Source organism: Lytechinus pictus, chromosome 2 (assembly GCF_037042905.1).
Source record: "Lytechinus pictus isolate F3 Inbred chromosome 2, Lp3.0, whole genome shotgun sequence".
Lineage (NCBI taxonomy): Eukaryota > Metazoa > Echinodermata > Echinoidea > Temnopleuroida > Toxopneustidae > Lytechinus > Lytechinus pictus.
In genome coordinates this window covers 8,840,507-8,860,034 of record NC_087246.1, presented here as the reverse complement: position 1 = coordinate 8,860,034, position 19,528 = coordinate 8,840,507, and the positions used below count along the sequence as shown (strand labels likewise).

The window sequence follows — 19,528 nt, the reverse complement described above, 5'->3', positions numbered from 1 at the left end:
TGGAATGATAGGTTGATCAAATCAGTTAAAGGTACACACAATTCATATGCAAATTCTTTCAAAATCCTGAGAGGTAGGTCATGAGTTAATCCAGCTTTACCAGTCCGCAATTTCCTGAGCTTTAAGTACACATCATAAATTTGAACATGAGGACATGAGCATGGACATGGTAAGAAAGCAGGTAAAGACGCTTTGTCAAAAGGGGGAATGTCAGCAGCGATTGAAACAAAATGTTTGTTAATCGCATCCACTACCAAATTCAGTTTATTGGGATCAGTACCAGGGATTTCGATATTTACCGGGTCAGTCTTCATAAATATGAGCAAGCTGATGATAACATATCCCTACTTATTCCTTTGTATTTTATTACATGAATTTTTTAAATGCAAATATTGTCCATCAAGAATGAAATGGATTGACCACTGATTTGATGCATCAAATGTCCATTGCTGCAATGATGGCAGGCATGTAATGGTTTTCACAAAATATTACTATACTTTAAAATTCAACAACCTTGATATTTATTTATTTTTAACCTGGATTTTGAGGAGGTAATAAGTCCCTCCATAGCATTTCAAACTCTGGGGGAAAATTCTGGTACACAAAGATTCCTTTCTCCTGCAGTCATCATCCATGAATGCATTAGTATGCCACAGGGATGAAATGATCACATATAATATAACAAATAATTGTTTTTAAACAATCGATCATAATATTTCATATTGACATTCGAAGCCAGGATAAAGCTCGCACCACCTATACATTCTGTTATGAGCTTTTCATAGGTATTGCATCTTAATGAATTGCATGATGTTATCACATCCATTCCTGAGGTCATATGATATGGTTGTAAGTCACCAGTCACAAGTCAAGAGGGATTTAATTACTGAAGAGGACAAGCTATATACAACTATATACAAGCATAAAAGAGAACACTGATGACCAAAATTTTAAAACTTTGCAATAACCAGTCCTCGGATAACAAGAAATGGAAGATCCCTTCCTCAGGCAAAGTTCTTATTCTGTAAAAAATAAGTTGAATGAAACATGTTGACACTTAAAAGGGTGAACTTAGAGTGAAAATACTAATTTTCAATTCAATTTGCTTGGATTTCGCTCAAATTCACTTTTTATTAAAATTAACGTTTAAAACTGCAATTTTTTTCACTCACTTTTTTTAGAGAATAACATTCTTCAGAAAATCTTGGCATGCATATTCATCACCCAAGTGCTTTAATTACAGAATAAACACTTGGAGAATTTGGGAAAAGTTAGTAAATGTTGTGGGCAAACATCTGTTGTGCAATTTGGTATCAGAATAAAATATATATTGTTACCATATCCCTAATTAGAAAACAATCAGACTTTCAGTAACACCATTTTTCAAACATGAGAACCAATCTGGAGATTGGTATCGATATGGATCTGCATTTTAATAAAATGTTTAGTGTAATGGGTGGATGAAATATAAAAGATTTTCAGGCTCTTCAATTATTTCTTATGTTTTTTTTTTCTTTCAAAGCGATTGTGGATTGAATTTAATTTACTTCAAACTAGAATCACTGAAGGTGATTAATACGTATCCCCTGCCTAGCAAAATAATGCTTTATAGTAGCCCATAACTGTTACCATGGTAATGCACTTTTTCTCACAATATTTTTTTTATTAGAAACTCAAAAGGGGCCTAAGCTTTCGATCCTAGCAATATCTTTGTCGGAGGCAAAATGACATGTACGAAGTAAAATGTATTCCTTTATATGTTTAATCTTTGCAAAAATTTATTGCAATGGTTGCATACCTCAGGAAATAGATTCTACAATTTCTAAATTTTGAATGCCATCGGTGGATGCAATATAAAAATTGACTTTCTTCAGGCTCTTCAATTAATCCTTTATATGCTTTTTCTTCCAAACAAAGCAAGGTGCCCCCATGCTTTGGAGAACTTCCCAAACTAAAGTAACAAAATGAGTATGTCCATGTAAAGGAGTTATTTACCAATAACAAAAAACAGGCACTTTGGTTGTGTAGTTTTTGTTTTAGGGCACTTTGAGTGAGACCATGACAGGTTTCTATTTTTGTCATGTTTTACCATGCAAGTCAGCTTCTGTCAGATAAATATCACTTACAGATTGTCATATATAGCATTGAAGAAATCAGGAATGTATGCGCCATTTACATGTCTCAAGGGAATGGGCAAATAGTTGATTGGTACAGTAGCATGTGGCATTTCTTGCTTGTTTGATGCTATGATTGGCAGTTAGAGCAATTTAGCAGGCACTAAGTAAAAAGTGACAAAGCGAACAAACCAGACATACAAGGTCTCACTCACAACATAATGTCTTTAAGCCTTTTCTTTGCAGTGGCTTAAAAGTGAGGGTGGGGGGCAGAATTTTTTGTTGAGTGTCTTTATGATTCTATTCCAAGGTCATCCAGTCGCAGGTTCACCTTTTTCTGCCATTTGACCCGTTCATTCATCACTTTATTCCTGACAGCTGTCCATTCAACCATCAGCCCTGTCTTCCTTAGGAAGGTTTCACACTCTTGCTTGCCTGTGAGACACAACATAATAAACATAACTAATTCTACTGTGGATTTTGAATAATGAACTTAATATTAAAAAGGTTCTTTTACCATCTGAGATACTGTACGACATATTCCACTCCATTCAGATACTCAGCAATTCGAATAACACTTTGGGAGGATCTGTGCTATTTCTCAGACCTTTCGTATAGTTTACGTCGGATTAAAATCAAAACTATCAAGTGTATCAAAAATACGTAGGCACTTTTTCAGTCCTTCCAAATCCGTATCTATCAAGATACACCTTTTGCTCAATTACAGGTAGTTTGGGGGTCCAGTCAATCAGATATTATATGCCTTTGAATAATTTCAAGCACGAGTGAATATGGGTAACATTTGTAAATTATGTAACAGAATGATTGCGGAGGAATACTGAGATGTAGCATAAACATCATTGGAAAAAGGATAAAGAAATTTGTTGCCAAAAAATTAATGGGATTTATCTATATTTGGGAAAAAATTACATGAGTGGCTACATTTGGATACTTTAATTGTGATACACACAATATAGCCATCATATGGGCACAAAACAATGACAAAATGCATCAACATAAATTGACATTACAAAAGAGATCAGGTGTTTATTTCATTAAGAGTTAACCCTAATCCCATGGGGGGTGCAGAAAGACCCCGCTCAATGTTTCGCACAATTATTCTGCAATGCGAGATGCTTTTGCCACAAAATTTCATGAGTTTTTCAAGTATCGCGCAACTTATGAGACAAAATTTGTTTTTTCTTTCAATGATTGGAATTCATTTCTGTTAGTATAATCACACTTCAAAAAACAAAGACAAACAACTGTATGTTTAGTATGAGTTAGGAGTTGAATGAAGAGATGTGGTTAAGTACGGCCGTGATTTGGCAAAACAACGTATCTCAAATTTTGAGGTTTTTCAGTTTTTTAGCTTGTTGGATGTATTATACCATTCTTTAACATCTGTCAAAATTTCAGCTCTCAAAATGATATTAATTTTCAGAAAATTGCATTTCAATTTCAGAAATTTTTCAAAATTGTTCTAAATAATTTGGCAAAACAACGTAACTTGACTTACGTTGTTTTCCAAAACATTTGCGTCCCTGATCGACTTACGTTATTCTGCCGTGTTAACTCCCTCTCATTTGAGCTTCCGGTTTTTCTGGCAGAATAACGTATCTTCGTTTTGTGATATGGCAAAACAACGTAACTGAGGCCGCTGAGGGTCTTCTAATACAAGACATACATGTACAGCGCGGGCCAGTACATTATGTGTACATTTTTATACGCATTTATATGCAGCGCGCGCCGGCCGGCCGGCCGGCCTAGCCTAGGCCTGGTGCAGCGTTAATTGTAAATATGAGTAATTAGCCTCAATGATATGTAACAATGGATGCCTGAAAACATTATTTACGGGCAAAAAGGAAAATTGGTTACGATATTTGAACGTAAGTATACTACAGGTAACTAAGTTTAAACTATAGATATCTCATATCACATTGGACAGCATAATTCTTAGAATTGTCGATTGATCTGCCGGTACGGTAGGTCTATCTATAGTATACTTTCACTTTGACTTTAATTTTTTACAAATTTTAGATGTAGGTTGGCCAAAACCAGTAATTAGTCTAACTCTAAGTACAAAACAATGAATGTTGACTATAGAACTGATGCTGGCCTTAGGCTTAGCCAAACCCTGGTATGCCATTCTCGAGCGTTTTCAAATAAAAAAAAAGGCGATTTATCACCTGCCCACATATATTAAAAAGCGATCTAGCCTAGATCTAGCCGAAAATATTTTAGAAATTACTTACGTCTAAACTTAGATCAAGGTGACAGGTCTAGAATAGCTTAAATTTCAAGCTACCTACATGTAGTCTGTATTTTTACTTTAAATAGATCTAGAGACTAGGTCTATATGTCGGTATGTCGTAGACTCTACATGTATTTACAGTACCAGTTACACTTTCAACTTTCAACCAAATCTAACAAAAGCTGATCCTAGATCATGATGTATTGTGAGCTTGTACAATACAGTAGGTTTGGGCCAACCGAGATCTAAACTCTAACGTTAGACCTACCGTTTATTGGTAGATAGATCAACAATTCTAAGAATTCCGTTGACCGATGTGATATGAGATCTAAAAAATAACGAAATAGTTGCCTTTAGTGTACTCACCTTCAATTAGTTTCAATTATCTAATTCATATTTTTGTCTTTTTGAAGAAGTTATTCAGACATCCTAACAGTAGGACTAAAATAACTTAAAAGATTCAAAAAACAAATCTTATTGGATTCATTTTTATCCCATCTGAACTTTAATAAATAGATCTAAGTATTTAAATTCCTTAAAAGATTTTGAAAACTTTAAATCCAAATAATTAGATTAATACAACCTGTCTGTAAAACTTTCATAGATAAAAAAACAACTAAAGATTTAGAACTCAAATCCATTCGGATTTACTTTTTAATCTAGTCAGTGGGATTTATTTCTTTTTAATCCAACACGAAAAGATTTAGTTTATGTCATGATCGGCTGGTCACTAACCACAATTACAACTGAAGAAACTTAAAAGTTAATCCAAAAGATTCAATTTTAAATCCTTGACTATTTAGAGTGATCATTAGATTGAGAATACGTATCTTAGAAAATTATTCAACAGGAAAGAAATAGGAACAAATAAGTTGCAGCTGTAAAATCTAAAATCGCGGATATCTTGGAAGTCCCAAAACAGAGATACGTTGTTTTGCCATATCAAAACACCTATTGCTGAAAAGAAACATTGTTTTGCAATATCACAACACCTTTTGCTATTGTTTTGCCAAATCACGCACGAGGTGCCATATTTAGGTGATCTGGCAAAACAAGGTACCTTCAAAAAATCTTTGATATTTTAAATAAAAAATATTTTTATGGCTTGATTTTACAGTAGATAGTAGAAGAATGGAAGTAACGCTGCTGAATCCAAAGTATCCTCCGGCAGTACCTGCCGGGGGATACATCAATAAAAGGCTATAAAACAAGGAAATATATTGGAAATTACAAACTATAACATACATAGGAAATAATTATGAAATCAAATCTTTTGCTGAAATATTATTGTTGGGAATGTTAAAAAGAATATGTTAATTTAAAAATTATCAATTTTGGAGCTTTATTTTGTGATAGGCCAAAAATGTATTTTGCATAAATTAGCAAAAATATATTCATATTCGATAAATATACAATTTGAAAAATCTAACTATACAGTCTTGTAGAGCACGCTGGCTCGTAACTTCATGCACATTTTGTGGTGACTGTGCAATTTGTGGCCAAGATCAGGTGGGGGCCGGGGCCCATTGTTTGAGGTCCCTCAAAAAACCCAATGGGATATTAAGGGTTATGTTTTACAAAACAAAAATGCTTCACCAATGGATACCTGGAATGGATTTGGATGATCCTCCTTTGATAATTTCAACAAAATAGTTGAAGACAAGTTTGGCATCTTTTTCGTGCCATGATGTGTAGCTTCGACCTGTACAAATAAGAAATAAATAAAAACATACAATTATAATGCAGTTGCTTGTAAGTTGTAGTTGATACACGATGCAAACATGTGCATGACTTAACACCCACTTTTTCAAATGCAACTATGTAAGCAACAGTCCACGAACTACGTTTTTTCATGGTTCGCATGAAGGGCAATTTCATCAGGCTCCCTGTGGTCTAGACTTGATCCAGTCATTAGGTGTATGTACACTGTGTGTTCATTGATATTTCCAAACTCAATTTCATGCAAAGGAACAACCATTATACAGCCATTGATATGCCTATTGAATTGTGTGGACTGTATGTATGATTGAGTATTGTTAGGTGCCCATCCTAATGTCATGGGTGTTTTCTGCCTGACTACTCATTTATTTAGGGACCAGAAATTTAAATGAGTAAAATCTAGCTAAACTTAGCACAAAGATGAAAAGCTATTGAGCATGAATAGTAAGGATTAAATAACAAAAGTTACAGCTAGAGGTTCAAATGTCAAGTATATAACAAATACAGTTTATTCTACTAATTTTTTTAACTGAAATAATAAGTAACTCACAAGCTTTTATTTGACACCTTGTTTGCATTACAGCCCTACAAAAGGTACAAAATCTACTTTTTCCAACTTTTTGGTTTTATCATTATTTTCTACATAGCAAATCTTATTTCATTTGTGGTGACATTTCACAGTAACAGTACATAATAAAGGCAAGGGAAGCATTCCATTTGCAGATCCAAAAAGCGATTCTCTATCTAGAAAGATTGTCTGCACAAAGATAAACAACATGAAAGAAGCCTTTACAGGGCACTTCTTGTGGGAAGAGTGAAAAACTGCCAAAAAACATGGGAGCTAGTTAGAAGACAACTTCTGGCCCACCCTAGGACCACAACCTGGCTGCCATTAACGGTTAGGTTTTTAACAAACAGCTGCTGGAGAGGGATCTCAAGGAAACTCAACGTTTGAAGTATGTAAAGGTGGCTCATGGGCAGGTTTGTGGACAATGCAGAACCATATTGACGAAGCTGCATTTGGCATACAATCGAGGGTGGACGCCCATAATGTTGTGATGAACGACCAAATGTTGCTTCAGGACATTCACCATAGTTGGTGCGCACTACAGGTAATTAAGGGTTGCACGATATCACATTCTTTTAATTGAAGCTAAAAAGCTACCATTTTTCAATGCTTGCAAGGACTGTTGAAACTTCTAATTTTCAAAAAACTTGGAAAATGTGAATTTTGTACCTACCACCTTCAGAAATGTGTAATTCAGTGATGTGGTAGTGATGATACACAGGTGTCAAATGAAAGCCAGGTAACCCTTTATTCTCAAATAATTATATCAAAGGGCTAACAAAAATTATTTCCAAAAGGCATGACCTTTGAACCTTTTTTCAGAATACCCCGTAAAAGCAATTAATGCACATAAAGTGGAAATGTAACGTTTCATATGTATATGTAGCCCTACATTGTGACCCTCCCTGGTCAATCCCACAAAAAGTCATTTTTATACATTTTTAAATCATGAGCCAAAATATTCAAATTTAAATTATCTGCTAGAGCAAAAACTTCTCTGCACCATGCCTGAATGATATAATCTTTAAAGCCTTTCTATCTATAGGAACTATAGACTTGCTCACCCTACATGTTCTTTCAATAACAATTTTGAAGAGGCTATACTGGTCCAGAGCTGACAAGTTGTATATCATATCACGGCTTAGAGTCTACTCTACAATGTACAGACGTCTACAGACTCATTTTTGGCAGCTTTTTAAGGATATCACCAGATATGGTCACATAGTCTTGACCTGAGCTTATATATTATTGCTATTCTCCAGAATAGAATTAGCTGTGAATACAATCATGCTTTTTAATGCTCAGCAATAATTCATTTTGTGCACCGATTCGGTTTGGCCCATATTTGCTTGATGTGCATCTTTATGAGGCACTGGTGCCGATTTGGGGGTCCGAGCCTGGAGCAGTAAAAAGTTCAGAGTACATGTATGCCACAGGCAGCTGCAAATGAAATTGGGGATCAAGGTAATGCCTTTAATCAACCTCCCTGCTTTTCATTTTTGTCAGAGCTGATACATTTTTCAAACTGGAGCCGCATCTTTCAGTTTAATATAAACATAAACTTTATGTTTCCGAGGTGTGATTTGGCTGACCTAGCTCAAAGACATAGAAAATTATCTCATTTAAACCCAAATTCGGTCAAAATATATTTTATCTTACCTATGGACCCGAAATGACTTGGTAAATTTTACCCAGTGCAAACTAGGCTTGAATATTTCACATATTTTTGTCTGCAAACATATAATAGGTCTCACCTTTCTCCAACTTAGATCGCTTTGGAGCTGGGCCTGGCATGGTAGGGACAGATTTGGTACCAAGTTCCTTGCTATTTACAGAAAACTCCTGCATTAAATTAACAAACATTATGACAGCAAGTTAGTTGTGCATGTGCATTGTATATTACAGGGAATGGTGCAGCTTTAACCCTAAATAGACTGGGCTATTTCGACGCCTAAGAAGACGGGGGGGGGGGGGGGGGCTGATTCAGCTCCCCCTTATGATCTCGGCCGTCGACCACGCTATCGCAACGAAAATTGGCACGCGCGTTACCCATGGCATTTTCTACAAAACTATAATATCAAATTCTGCAAAAAATCTCATTGCTCATTAATTATGCTAATTTATGCGTAAAATCATAAGTTTGCTTTAATTAATAAAATAATGCCCCTAAAATGCTAATTTTTGTTTCACATACTCTAGATAGGCATCTGATCAAATTTATTTTAAAAAAAATTCACTAACCCATTTATTTTCTTATGTATTCTATTGTTTTCTAAATTTCTTATGTATTTCTTTGTTTTTCAACTTTTTGTTTGTTATTGTTTTTTCAATGGAAATTGTCGGGGACTTTATTTTGACCATTAAAAAGATAAAATTAATTGATTTTAAGCAGTAAAAGGAAAAATAATGATACATTTATGAATTTTGGCTAAAAACACTATTTGCATTGGATTTGTACACAAATTCACGTTTTTGAGTCATTTTGGGTCTGCATGCACTTACGAAATGTTGCGTAATTTAGGAATCGCGTACCCGGGGGTCACAATTTTGGTCCCAAAAGTTGCGCGAGAAAGTAAAAAGTCAGCGAGTGACGTGGTCAAAAAATTTCAAGCGGCGGATTTATCGCGAAAAATGTCGAGGGGGGGGCTGAATCAGCCCCCCCCCCCCCCAGTCTTTTTAGGGTTAAATGTCTCACAAGCGTATGCACATAGGATGACCAGCACTGTAGAATATGTGATCTCAGTTGGGCCTTGTCATTTCCATGTGAGTTTTACATAAAGATTGAAGGCTAAATTGTATATCGTCCATATCCAGCAATATCAGCTATCGATATCAGAAATTTAAATGCAAGTGCCCAGATCTGTTGCAAGAAGTACTTCTGGTGCCAGTTTATGCATGCACAGAACGAGTCTGGATTTGAAGTTCGACATGATTTTTCTACTTATTAAACAAATTTACTCAATTTTTCAGGGCTGATGAAACGTTTTTTTTTCTCTGTGAGACAGCCTTCTGGTGGGCAGGTAATGTCAACAGAAAAATACATAGAAATACTTGAGGATGCAAGCCCTGACTTGGGTAGTGATGTAGTGTAGTATTTTGAACGAGGATGTTACTGAAAGTTAGCATTCCAACAAAAATACATTGGATGTTATTGATAGCAGATATCCCTGCATATGGGCTATATGTATATGCATTAACCCTAAAAAGACTGGACTATTTTGGTAGCTTGAAAAACTGGGGGGGGGGGGGCCTAAAAGGCCCCCCCCCCTTCAGATATCGGCCATGGATCGCGCAATCATCGCAAAAATTTGCACAATGGTAGTGTGCGATGTAATAGTCTACAAAATTGTATATTTAGATTTTCCGAAATTGTCTTCTTTTATTTTATATTAATTAATTATGCTAATTTATGCAAAAAATCAGACTTTCTGCTCTAAATCGAGAAACCCCCTGATCTGCTGTTTGAGCAAAGAGAAATAACTGCATGCAGAGAAAAGGTCTTGCTCAGTAGGTTTTCTTGGCTTGTTCAGAGTAAAAAAACAAAACAAAAAAACCTGATTTGATTATTTGCTCATGCAGATTACTTTTTTTTTGCTTCATGTTGGTTATCTGTCCAGGGTCACTTCCCTACAAATTCCCTACAACTGTTCTTCAAGATCATCCATCCACTGTACACACAGTTATGACAGAATTTCAGTAAAGAATAAAGGAGTTATCTGTGTAAGACTTTGCATAAGAAATTTGGACAGCTAAGTTCCATTAATAGTCTAACCTGTAATGTTTGTCTCGCAGTTTTCTTGCCCACAGAGCCATTCTCCAGCTGATGACTACCTGAAAAATAGAAAGAAAAAAAAAGCATTCAAATAGATATGTTGATCTGTAAAAACATTATTATAATTATCTGTTTGTCACTTGAACTGAAGAGTGAATTAAAGGACAACTTCCTCTAAATTTTTTACTGGTGCCCCAGTGGCTCCATGGCAGTCTCTACTAATTAATGTGATATGATATATGATATAGAATGTGACATGTGTGCCAAATTATACTATGTCAAAATTCCTGGTTTGGAAATTATACAGATTTGCTTTAGGGGGGACTTACATGTACTTTGTTTTGCACATTTCATATTAACCCTAATACTCCAGGGGGGGGGGGGGCATAATTGCCCCCTCAACATTTTCTTGACCACATCGCTTGCTGACTTTTTATTTTGAAGTATCGTGCAACTTTTGAGACCAAATTTGCAATGCTTAGGTACCGGTTTATGAAATTACGCAACATTTAGTTAGTGCACGTCAGACCTAAATTTGCTCCAAAATGCGATTTCATGTGCAAAGTGAATACAAAATGTGTTTTCAACTAAAATTCATAAATGTGTGATTATCTTTTACTTTTACTAATGGTCATTTGATTTGATGCTATTTATGGCTGAAATAATGTCGCAGAGTCTTATTGAAAAAAAAATAAATAAATAAAAAGAACAAAAACAAAGAAGTACATAAGAAAAAGGAAAACAATAAAATACATAGGAAATGAATTATGTTTTGGCACTTTTTTGTAGATATTTTATAGAAAAAAAAATTGATATTTTCATTCTACTAGTGCGTTGAAGGCAAAAACATAGACCAAAAAAACCCACATCTACGGCATATTTTATATGCTTATTTGCATTAGTAATTAATTTAAAATGTAAACAATTCATTTAAAATGTAAACAATTCATTTAAAATTTTACTAAATAGTCTTGTAGTTGTAGTTAACATCCGGCTTTACACATTTAGCGACAATCACTCAATCAGCGGCCAAGGTCTGAAATAGCCTAGTTAACTTAGGGTTAAGCAGGCCCTGGACCCCTGCCAAAAGGGACTTGATTTTGCTTTTCATAATTCATGTTTCAATTCATGAAATCTCTTGAATCCCTCAATCCCCAAGATATTCCTTGATCCACTCCTGTTGTACAAGGAATTAAAGGAAAGCAAAATACTCATATGACAGAACTATCAGAACTCACCTTTCCCATCAATCTTCTGGAGAGTTCTTCCAACTTTTGTTATTTCTTGAATTGCCATTGGTGTTTGGTAGACATTCTTATTAATATCCTCGGAATGCCCCATGTGTTTGTAAAACAATGCCTGTTCTTCAGGAGGCAACTCCAGTGCTGCGTAGATTGTGCTGATTCTATGCCGGTTCCTTGTTGCATTCAGTTGTTCCTTATTCTCCATGCCAGCATTTTCACAAACATTGTTCAGAGCATGCCAGCCTGAGAAGTGCTCTTCTGAACCCTTTGTACTCGCAAATATGTAAGGGTTGGCAACATTGATTTGCGCTGTTGATCTTACTTCCGGGTCGCAAAGGGTTCTCATTGCTGCAAAGGTATCCTTTGGAAACAGGACAGAGACCAGATGGTTATTACCTTTACCAGTTTGGTAACAGATTTTGAGTTGGTCAAGCAGCTGCTTTTCTATTGGATCTGTCACTTCTTCAGCCATTTGTTGGTCAACCCAGACTCCATTTTCTGCATCTTGCCATTCTTCTATTTTCAATCGACAGGGTTCACCCCCTCTTCGTGCATTAAACAGTGTCAATCTCGACACTGTGAGGTCACGCAGTCTGACAAATTGATGTCTGTCCCATAAGAGGTGCTTGTCATTGACCATTGCTTCCACTTTCTGAAGTGTATGGGTTCGGAGCTTTTCAACATCCTGTTTTAGAGGTAGCTGTTGTGGTTTTCTCAACTTCGTCTGCCTATTCTTGTTCAGTGAGTAAGTGGCATCCCCGAACACGAAGTTCTCGTTTAGTTTCAGTACTTCAAGGAACTTGTCAATCTCTGTAGCCTTGTCATCTTGGGCATTAGCGAGATAGGTTGCTTTAGTGATTGTGGCTGCTTTCTTGAGGAGGTAATAAACCCCAATCTTCAAGCCTGGCTTAAGTTCTTGTGTATCCTTGTCCAGTGTGAAAATTCCTACGCTTTCAACGAGCACCTGAAAATTAGTACGGTCAAATAAGTCACCAGCATTGTCCTCTTTCAGCTCTTTGTCACTGTTGTGCACTTCATGTGCCTCTTTGAAGGTCAGATACAGCGCTGCTAGACGTCGCATATTTGTTCTGACTGATTTCCGAACTTCATTTTTTTTGTCTATTTTCCTCTTAACTCTCTCCCAAAGACGCATACCAATGTTTCTGATTACTGGATCTGTTTTGCACATCTCACCAATTTCATCATCTTTTATTCTTGACAGGATTTCTGAAGCAAAACCTTGACAAGAAATCTCTGTGTTAGGATCAGTAGAGAGCAATGATACAGAAACAGAAGAAGGTGGAATGGCAGTGTCTCCTCGACACATTTTATGATGTCTCGAAAAGTACTTTTTGGCATAAAAGCCCTTGCAAATGCCACAAATGAGAAGGGCGTCTTTCCTGCCAGTGCACCGTTCCCTTTGATACGCAGGTTCTTCTTCTTCCTTTGCACATTTTCTGTTTCTTTGGAGAATACCTTGTTTCTTGAACTCTCCAAATGCCCTCAGCTGCTCTTTCTTTGGTAGCTTCATTGCTATTTGTACATCTTTTTCATTCTTGTGGACATTCCTGATGTGTCTAGACAGCTTTTCCCCACAGCTCTTATTACAAAATGGACATGATCGGTTTGGTTTAGTGTATCTTGTATTCTCTTTCTCATCTGTCTTAATTGCCATCTTCTGAACTATTGTGGATGAAAAAGTCTTTGGTGACTTGGACTTTGTTAGTTCAGATAGATTAAATCTGGATGTCTGTGAAAGTTGATTATCCTCAGAGTCAGATGGAGGAACATCTGATAAGTCATCAGGTAGCCATTCTGACCCACTTGATATGAATGAAGTTGTTTCAGTCAACTGCTCATCATAGTCAACTTTATTTCTGGATCTATTCAGCCATGTGCCTCTCTGGCTGTCTTCCTGAATTGAAAATAAACAGTACACAAGACCTCATTGTAATTTTTAATAATGCACACAAACTATATTCATTAAACTAGTCATGTACTTATCACTGACCAAATAAACTGTGCTAGGTAACCTAGAACAGGATATTTGGTCAGTGATAAGTCCACCTGAGGTGGACAGGGGCATTTGAGAAGTAAAAGGAAATATCAATTAGAACCCAGCTACTGCACGATGTACATCAAAAGGGGGTCTCAATCCAGGTGGGGATTCATGCGGTTCAGATGTAATGTCATCCAATTTTGCCTGGTATTTGAAATAAAGCACACTTGTATTAATTGAAATAACTTGTAATTTAACATCTTATTTTACTGAAAGCTGATCCAAAACACATCGGGATTTATTTTTAGATTGCTGGTGAAGATTTATATTCTAATACAAAATCTACTTACTTTGCTAGGCATTACAAAAATAAATGATTTTGAAGGGCAGACTGTATGTGTGAAATCTTGATTCCTGGTGGGCTAGTGCTTTACTTGCAGTTTGAAATCCAATCAAGGTTGCTATATTTTTTGGTCTGCATGCTTCAATGCTGTACACAGGCTTTTTCTTAGCTGTGGCTCAGTCAAGCCTGAATTAACAAGAGCCCTAGGTGGCTAGTTGCACACCTCAGCTTCCCAATCAATACACATTTGATGCAATTCTCTCCTTGCCCCCTCTTACCCCCCCCCCATAGGTCACATGCCCCAAATGATTTAATTTGGGTCTTTACCCCCACAGGCTGATCCCTACCAAGTTCAACCAAGATCCAAGCCAATGGTTCTGAAGATGATGAAAATGTGTTTTTTCCCCACTTGGGCCCCTCTAAGGGCCCTGTGGGGCCATCCTAATTTTTCATGATCAACCATAATATTCTTCATATTTGAAGGTGCATGTCTAGAAACAATATATCTTGCCTCTACTGCTTTTGGGTCTGTCCTTTTTAAAGTTTGCCCTTTATCTCCTTTTGGGGCCTAGCTCCCCCTGGGGGCCACATAACCCATATGAACAACATTGGGTCCTACTCTGTAAGGATGATCCATCCCAAGTTACCCCTCCTTTAGAAATTATTAGAAATTTGTGAAAACAGCACAAAACCTATTCTCTCATGATGTACATCTTTCACTTACTAGTAGTGCATCACCATCATCCTCATCATCATCATTGGACTCGGCTGCCATAGTCTCAATGGTCTTGAAAGGATCAGCTGGACGAAAAAATATGGAATAAAGCAAAGGGTTATTTTTAATTCATCCAAAAAAGAATATTTGTTGATAAAATCTATATAAACTAGATGGATTTTCAAGACTTCAACTGCCTTAAATAAAAAGAAAAAAACATTCATGGCATGGTTTATATCTAGCCCATTTGAATTAAATTTACAGGTCCTTGATTGTTTAGATAACTGCAAATACCGATGGTAATCTGTCAACCAGATCATGACATATCACACAGCTATACATTTGTATAATATCATGAGCCAATACCAAGGTCATTTTGCATATTATGACCCTTGACCTTTGTTCCAAAACAGGATTCAATTGGCTTCCCAGGACATATTACATGGGGATTACATCTTATTTACAGGTGCATGAAGTTATGAGCATTCAAATGCAATTTTCAGTATCTCATATGCTATAACATCAGTGGTATGCATAACACTGGTTAAAACTCCAATAAAAGCTTTGTAGAGCATTAACATTTTCTCATATAAACAAAAAGTGGTGAGGGAAAATAGAGAATTGCATAATCACTGAACAGTAGTGCAACTGCTAATCATCAATATTCTTGACCAGCAGTTAATTTCCCATTTAATATGCATTTTCTTATATTTTCACTAACCACTAATAACAAATTTTAAAAACTAAATGCTGATAAATTTTATTAACATAAGGTTCCATGAATTATAAGATCATATCACTTTTTCAGCATATGAATACCTTTCAAAGCTAAAACTAAACATTGAGTATTTATGAACACCAACCTGTTTTTATGCATTTCACTGTGACTGTAGCTGCACATTTCTCCCTGTGCATCTTGGCAGAAATTTCATCTTCCTCTTTATCTAGAAGGGCTGATTCTACTTCACTTGAGACATCTGGGTCATTATGCCCCGGCACAGATAAGTCAGACAAATCTGGCAGTCTAAATAGATTCTGTCCCTGGTTTTAAGGTAGCAATGATGAACAAATGAGAGTTTATTTGATGTTGCTAATTGCAATCTTCCAAAAGTAAATTGGCAGAAATTTCAACATCTAGAAGTGCTGCTAGTTTAGCTTCTAGCACTTCAATTGAGTAATCACTGGTTTCAGGGTTAACCCTAATTTACCTGGGCTATTTGGTGAGCTAAAATTCTTGGTAGTCTCTTTGCATGAAAATCTCATATATCATTCTCAAGCATCTTGCAATGAAATTCATATTATATGTGTGTTATTAAGTCTCAACTATTCCTTCTGAAAAAAAATATAAAGTTAATGATCACTTTAAAGGGATAGTTCAGTAGTGGATATGAGATCAAAATTTTCTCCAAACCTCATTTTAACAGTAGAGTTTAGTGATAAACTGCTTATAAACGACATTTGAAACTATTTGGTAGCTTAATTTTTCCTTCTAAGCGATGTATGGGCCAAAAATTGAATAAATATTTTTGTAATTATGTGTGATCGATTCAATAACCATCTTTTTCAGAGAATAAAAATAATATCTGCTGTTGAATGGCATGATTGATAACATATATCGTAAAAGCTGGACTGGAGGCGCATATTGGACACAACGACAGAAAGGCTTTTTAAAGAGCCCCCACGTGCATCTGCGCCAAACAAGTCTTTATGAATATTAATTAGCTCTACCTTCAACGATGCCCCGATGAGTCTAATGAATATGTTCAATAAAAATTTGGTGTAGCATCCAGCAAAAAAAGTACACGCATACAACACACACCACCCACAAACACACACAGAAACACATGTATGCAGACTGACACACCTCTCACACACGCACACACAACCACACACAAACTCATACAATCACTTTCATTCTCCTTCACGCACAAACACAGATGCGTACATGCAATTACGCTTGTGTGTCTCTTCGTGGGGGGGGGAGAAATTGACAGCAAATGTCCCGTTTTGTGGGCGGAAGGTAGCCTAATATTCATGCCCAATGTGCTGTTCTGTCCCTGCCTTTGCAGAAAATTTGCCGATAGCGAACCTCCCCCCCAAAAAAAGAACAACAACTATATGGTTTATTAAAGAACCCCCTCCCCTTTCTCCAATACATAGAACTGGCTTGACTCAAATGACTAAATCACTTGATATGCCTTCTCTCTTTTACGGTATTGACACAAAAGTAGTATTAAAATCAAGAATAACGAAATATGCGTAAATAATGCACATTTTCTTTACAACAGTTCTTTCAAATTCGAGTAAAAAATGACGGGCGCGTCTTTTACTTGATTTTTATTATTGATATTTCAGCCATTTCTGAATGGATTTTCCTCAAAGATCAATTTTATTTTTAAGTTATCATTATGCATCAATATTCATGGTGGTTTCCATGCCAAACTGTATGATTATATGGTTAAATTTTAGATAAAGGTTTTCATTTTTTTATTAATGCAATCATGAAAATGAATGAAAAAAAATATCTGAAATCTTAATAGATTTAAATTTCATTATTTTATTAATTTATTATAAAATATATTCTATTGTTTCCCATTGTTTTTTTCACTAAAATTTGTTTGGGACACTTTTTAAAGTTGATTTACATTAGAATATTAAAATTGATTTCAATGATTTATACAGTGCGTCCCACAAAGAACGAAACCGAGATTTATCAATGATTTATCATAACTTAATCACAAATACAATAGACAAATGACCTACCATTGTAAAGCTTAGAATCTCCTCTTTCATTTACTTAGGTTATTTCTCATTCACGCATGAGTGAGCAAAAACAATTTGAAGAGGGGATACCCAAAGGTCATTTGGCGGGCTGTATCTGGGTTTCAAAAAGAAAACCACATTTTTAGAAAGTTCAATATCTGCTCTTTAATTTGATACCTCAATTTTAGAAAATGGTCAAGAAATAACAAAGTTCTGGTTATTTGAAATAAGGCTTGAATTTCAATAATTTCATAAAATTAAGAGGTTTTACAGGCTAGCGTTCAAACTCACTCGACACTCCGTTTTGTTGACGATCAGCCATGCATTAAGTCTTTTGTTAAGCGTGCGATAGCTTCATTGGGAAACCGGTGAAAACACGTTTATTTAATGAAATTATGGAAATACAAGCATTTTTTTCGAGGAACCATAACTTTCTTACTTCTTGACCAGTTTTTTGTGATTAAGGTATCAAATAAAAGAGCAGATATTGAACTTTTTAGGCATGTGATTTCTTTTTGAAATTCAGATACCCCCCGCCAAACGAGTTTTTGGTATCCTTTCTTCAAATTGTTTTTGCTTACTCATGCGTGAATGAGGAATAATCTAAGTAATATCAGATGAAAGAGGAGATTCTAAGCTTTACATTGATAGGTCATTTGTCTATTGTATTTATGATTAATTTATGATAAATCATCGCTAAATCTCGGTTTCATTTTTTGTGGGATGCACTGTATAGTTCAAATAATGTAATTGCTATAAATTTAACCCCCGAAGCACAATTTGTATTGGATTCGCACACAAGAAAAAATAAATGGCTGACATGCATGTACAAACATTATGAAACTTTTGAACGATGTACCCGAACAACGCAAATTTGGTCTAAAAATATGCGGGAAAAGTCATGAAATGGCGCAGAAAAATCTAATGCGTTTTGTAATTATTATTCAAAATGTCAAAAAGAGGTCAAATTGACCCCCGCTGGATTAGGGTTAAGCCTCATAAACATGTCTTAAACTTGTATCAAAATTTTTTTACAAACCTTTGAAGAAGTGCTTGGCGTAGACGTCTCGGGCTGAGGTTGAAGTCTGAAAGCTGGGGACAGTGACCTTTTCACAGCTGCTGGACTTGGGACTAGACTGGTTGGAACTGGACCTTGTGCTGGTTGTTTGGCAGGACTTGGGCTTGGAGTCTTGGCACTAGCTGTTTGAGCACCAAAAGGTGGTCTCAATCCAGGTGGGGATTCATGCGGCTCAGATGTAATGTCATCCAATTCTGTCTGGTTTTTTAAATAAAGCACACTTATAAATGTAATTTCATAAAAGGCCTTGCTCCTGAACATTTTGTATTAAGAAGAAGCAACTAAAAAACAAACCTCAAAATTCAGCTTTAGTTTAGTGGTGATACTTGATATTCTAATCCAGTCTCCTTGCTCTAGCTCGTTTAAAAAGAAATTAAATGGGTTTTGACGGGTAGACCTTTTGCAAACTTGGTTCTTATATAGTACTTTTGATAGCACAGTCTGCAATTCCATCAATGTACATGTAGTTTGTATTCTTTGGTCTGCATGTTTTATCAAGTAGGTTATTTGCAAACTTTCTTTTGGCCGTGGTTTGGCAAATCCTGAATTAAAAATCACATTACATGTGCAAAATTTCAAAAATGATAAAGAATTTTAATCTGCAAGATTTGCAATGGAACACATAGCTGATTGCTGATTCCTAATTCCTGTACACTCATATGTTATTTATTTATTTTTATTTATTTGAACAATATTTTAATAGTGTGGTCTTCAACAAAAGTTAGTATTAAAAGGGGCCCTAAAAGCATAAAAACAAAACAAGTATATACAAATGATAAAAATATATACAAAATAAATACATAATATAATATTTGGAATACAAAAAGGCACACAATGTCAGAATCATTAAAGTGGTTGAAACACAAGAACCATTTGTAGGACATAATATATGATTTGAGTTCTTTTTTTTAAATTAGAGAGGGTGGTTAGGGGTTTTAAATGAAGGGGAAGGAAAACAT

General features: G+C 35.7%; 2 protein-coding genes across 2 annotated transcripts in view; both read right to left on the bottom strand.

Moving 5' to 3' along the window:
• LOC129254877 (protein dispatched homolog 1-like) overlaps positions 1-19,528 on the bottom strand; it is a 65,008-nt gene that overhangs the window by 33,852 nt on the left and 11,628 nt on the right. The window lies entirely within an intron of this gene.
• On the bottom strand, positions 1,518-18,699 carry LOC129279772 (uncharacterized). The gene is made up of 8 exons (XM_054915835.2): positions 18,531-18,699; positions 15,592-15,769; positions 14,738-14,814; positions 11,666-13,586; positions 10,428-10,486; positions 8,410-8,497; positions 5,975-6,070; positions 1,518-2,549 (listed from the first exon to the last, which is right to left on the bottom strand). Exons 2-8 carry the CDS (start codon positions 15,641-15,643, stop codon positions 2,407-2,409), a joined length of 2,436 nt encoding a protein of 811 aa, XP_054771810.2. The 5' UTR covers positions 15,644-15,769; positions 18,531-18,699; the 3' UTR covers positions 1,518-2,406.